The 4437-nt window shown below is 35.3% G+C and overlaps 1 protein-coding gene across 1 annotated transcript in view; it reads left to right on the plus strand.

Annotated features, from left to right (window-relative positions):
• Nucleotides 1-4120, plus strand: part of LOC106474891 (acetylcholine receptor subunit alpha-like 1) — a 5092-nt gene extending 972 nt beyond the window's left edge. The window contains exons 2-3 of the mRNA XM_013935587.2: nt 1339-2151; nt 3309-4120. Of these exons, the coding sequence (XP_013791041.1) occupies nt 1339-2151; nt 3309-3497 (1002 nt within the window). The 3' untranslated portion in view covers nt 3498-4120. The remainder of the gene's footprint in view (nt 1-1338; nt 2152-3308) is intronic.
• The last annotated feature ends 317 nt before the right edge of the window (nt 4121-4437 follow it).

The following is a 4437-nucleotide window of genomic DNA, read 5'->3' on the forward strand; positions in this document are numbered from 1 at the left end:
TATAGGTTTTAAAGAACTGACAAGATGTATACAGTGAGTTTTGAAGGCCAATGTGTGTACTATAGGTTTTAAAGAACTGACAAGATGTATACAGTGAGTTTTGAAGGACAATGGGTGTACGATAGGTTTTAAAGAACTGACAAGATGTTTACAGTGAGGTTTGAAGGACAATGGATGTACTATAGGTTTTAAAGAACTGACAAGATGTTTACAGTGAGGTTTGAAGGACAATGGATGTACTATAGGTTTTAAAGAACTGACAAGATGTATAGTGTAAGTTTTGAAGGACAATGGGTGTACCATAGGTTTTAAAGAACTGACAAGATGTATACAGTGAGTTTTGATGAGATGTCGTTTAATTTTATGGATACCCACTTCAAGTTATCTTTTATGTTATTAATTAACTAATTACGAAAATTATTACGTTATGCTACGTGCTCGTGTGAAGTACGTACATGTTACATGTCGCTCTATTATCTTATTACAAGATTGTATAATGTTTATAACAGGATTCGTCACTTTCAAACCTTATCTGAACGTCCATTATAAGGACTGAAGACATCTCCAAGCTCTCCTAGTGCACTGATGATTGTGAAAGTATTTATCCTAACACTGCCCTATTAAGGAACGTATCTCTAAGCCATCCTATCTATGAACATACCATTATGTTCTCGTATCTACAATTATAATACCAGACTAAGTACCAGGAAGAGTCAGTATTGGGGAACATTTATAAGATGTAGAATACTAGACTGACGGTAACTAGTAGTTTCCTATCTATGAACATACCATTATGTTCTCGTCTCTACGATTATAATACCAGACTAAGTACCAGGAAGAGTCAGTATTGGGGAACATTTATAAGATGTAGAATACTAGACTGACGGTAACTAGTAGTTTCCTATCTATGAACATACCATTATGTTCTCGTCTCTACAATTATAATACGAGACTAAGTACCAGGAAGAGTCAGTATTGGGGAACATTTATAAGATGTAGAATACTAGACTGACGGTAACTAGTAGTTTCCTATCTATGAACATACCATTATGTTCTCGTCTCTACAATTATAATACGAGACTAAGTACCAGGAAGAGTCAGTATTGGGGAACATTTATAAGATGTAGAATACTAGACTGACGGTAACTAGTAGTTTCCTATCTATGAACATACCATTATGTTCTCGTCTCTACGATTATAATACCAGACTAAGTACCAGGAAGAGTCAGTATTGTGGGACATTTATATAATGTAGAATACTAGACTGAAGGTAACTAGTAGTTTACATTTTTAAAACAGAGTTGTTAATATTCTTTCATCCCTCTTGTTTTAACTTAGGTGGATTTGAAACACAAACACCAATCTGAAGACACCGACCATTCAGACATTCCTGTAGGAATTGATCTGAGTGATTTCTACTTGAGTGTCGAGTGGGACGTCATGGGGGTGCCAGCGAGACGCAAAGAAAAGTTTTACAGCTGTTGTGACGAACCGTATCCTGATATAACTTTTAACGTCACTTTACGACGTAAAACCCTCTTCTACACAGTTAACCTGATTATCCCCTGTGTGGCGATCTCCTTCCTGTCGGTTGTAGTGTTTTATTTACCCTCGGAAAGCGGAGAAAAGGTATCATTAAGTATCTCGATTGTGCTATCGTTAGGCGTGTTTTTCCTGTTGCTTTCCGAAATCATACCTCCGACATCCCTGACGGTCCCTCTCCTTGGCAAGTATCTTCTTTTCACTATGATTTTAGTGTCATTTTCCGTGTTTGTCACGATAGCTGTTCTGAACGTCAATTTTCGGTCTCCGTCCACCCATCACATGGCTCCCTGGGTCCGCACTGTCTTTTTAGAAATCCTACCCAAGGTCTTGAGGATGAAGAGACCTCAGGAGAACGAAGAAGAAACACAACTCAATTCAAGTTTTGGAACGGCTGATGCTCGGCATCCTGACCCTGCGAGAAAACCCGGGTTTCCAGAGTACGAGTGCTCGTTCCACGAGACAGGTTACATGGTCGCTGGTATTGATGATGATATTCAGGGAGGCGTGGTGTCTGGAGTCACCAAGATGTGTCCTGAACTAGAGAAAGCTGTTTTAAACATACGTTTTGTTGCCCAACATATGGAAAACCAAGATGGGTATTCAGAGGTAAGCCCCCTCAAAATGGTTTAAACAACCTTTAACATAACCCCTTGATCATAACGTTAGTGTGAATATCATATTGTAACAATGAAATTAACGTTAATATAACCCCCTTAGCCATAACATGAGTGTGATTATCATGTTTTAACCCTTATAATACCGTTCATATAACCCACTTAGCCTTAACATTAGTGTAATTATCATGTTTTAACCCTCATATTACCGTTCATATAACCCACTTAGCCATAACATTAATGTGATTATCATGTTTTAACCCTCATATTACTCGTTCATGTAACCCACTTAACAATAACATTAGTGTGAGTATAATGTTTTAACCCTCATGTTTTTTTTTTCGTGTTACAACAATCGTTGTAAAGAAACGACCAAGAAAAGTATTTTCTATTTTATACAAGCAACCAGAAGTAATCCCAAGAGAACAACAACTTATCATTGTTTATATTAAACTTTCATCACGAATAACTCCAGAAGAATTATCTTTATTAGCATCAAAGGTTTCCCATTTCACCTTGGTCTTTGTTATTTTTTATTCCTGCTCATGATAAAGGTACAGATATTATTTCTGGATTTATTAACGGTCAAAGTTTGATTTAAAAAAAGTGTGTTTGATCCTCTCCATATAGTATCACTGTTGACTGTAACACTACTAAAATATTGTTGCTTAGAAACATCATCACAGTACTGGTGCTATTGTTGTTTAGAGACACTACCATAGCACTGTCGCTAAGATACACTAAAATAGCATTATTGCTTAGAAACGCCACAATATCATTGTTGCTTAGAAATACATCACAACACTGTTGCATAGAAGCACCACCATATAAAAAAAAGCGCACAACCCGACAACTGTTGCATAGCAATGATGTATGAACCTTGCATGTATCTACGAGACTCAAATGTCGAATATAAATAGTCTTCATACTGCAGTTATAACAAACTCATGTAAATAATAGCTTTGGGGGGAACAAATCATTGGTAATAAAACGTACCAGTATTGGTTTTTCAACTAGTCTCAGTTCAGATTCTAGACAAAAAGTCATCCTTATAACTGTCATATCTATTTGAATTTCTATCTGTTTGCAAGAGATTTGATATTAATATTGTCAGTTTATGTAGTGAAGTAATTTTCTATTTTCTATTAGATCGAGGGGGACTGGCAGTTTGTCGCTATGATCCTGGATCGATTATTTCTCTGGATATTTACACTGGCATGTGCAATTGGATCAGCCTGTATCATTTTGGAGGCGCCATCTCTGTACGACGATCAACAACCAATCGACGTGCTCCTATCAAAAATGGCACCATCTCGCCTGCACCATCTCAAAAATTAAAACTCGTTCCACTGACGTCTCAGGAACTGTCAGTGTAATCTCGATCGTATTTTTTCTGATGTTCATTCATCTTAAGCGAACACCTATTTTGACAATTTGCAAACAGAATTCGAATTGTACGTAATATCAAGTTTGGACAACATTCCACGCGTATTTTACAGACATTGATGTTGAGTTTATTTGAAATTGTCTCTAGTCACTAATGGATAAAATAGATAATTCTATTCAATGAAATTACATCTAGTATGATAAAGATATCGTTGGTTGAGTACATCTAGTATGATAAAGATATCGTTGGCTGATTACATCTAGTATGATAAAGATATCGTTGGTTGATTACATCTAGTATGATAAAGATATCGTTGGTTGAGTACATCTAGTATGATAAAGATATCGTTGGTTGATTACATCGTGTATGATAAAGATATCGTTGGTTGAGTACATCTAGTATGATAAAGATATCGTTGGTTGAGTACATCTAGTATGATAAAGATATCGTTGGTTGATTACATCGTGTATGATAAAGATATCGTTGGTTGATTACATCTAGTATGATAAAGATATCGTTAGTTATTACATCTAGTATGATAAAGATATCGTTGGTTGATTACATCTAGTATGATGTAATCAACCAACGATATCTTTATCATACTAGATGTAATCAACCAACGATATTTTTATCATACTAGATGTAATTAACCAACGATATCTTTATCATACTAGATGTAATCAACCAACGATATCTTTATTATACTAAATGTAATCAACCAACGATATCTTTATTATACTAGATGTAATCAACCAACGATATCTTTATCTAGTATGATAAAGATATCGTTGGTTGATTTGCAAATCATCTTTTATGCGATTTATAAAGTTTGAATATTCTGTAAGTTGTTATTGACTCTATAATAAAATAAAATAAAAGTTTATGTATTAG

This window comes from Limulus polyphemus, unplaced genomic scaffold (assembly GCF_000517525.1).
Source record: "Limulus polyphemus unplaced genomic scaffold, Limulus_polyphemus-2.1.2 Scaffold7823, whole genome shotgun sequence".
NCBI classification, from domain to species: domain Eukaryota; kingdom Metazoa; phylum Arthropoda; class Merostomata; order Xiphosura; family Limulidae; genus Limulus; species Limulus polyphemus.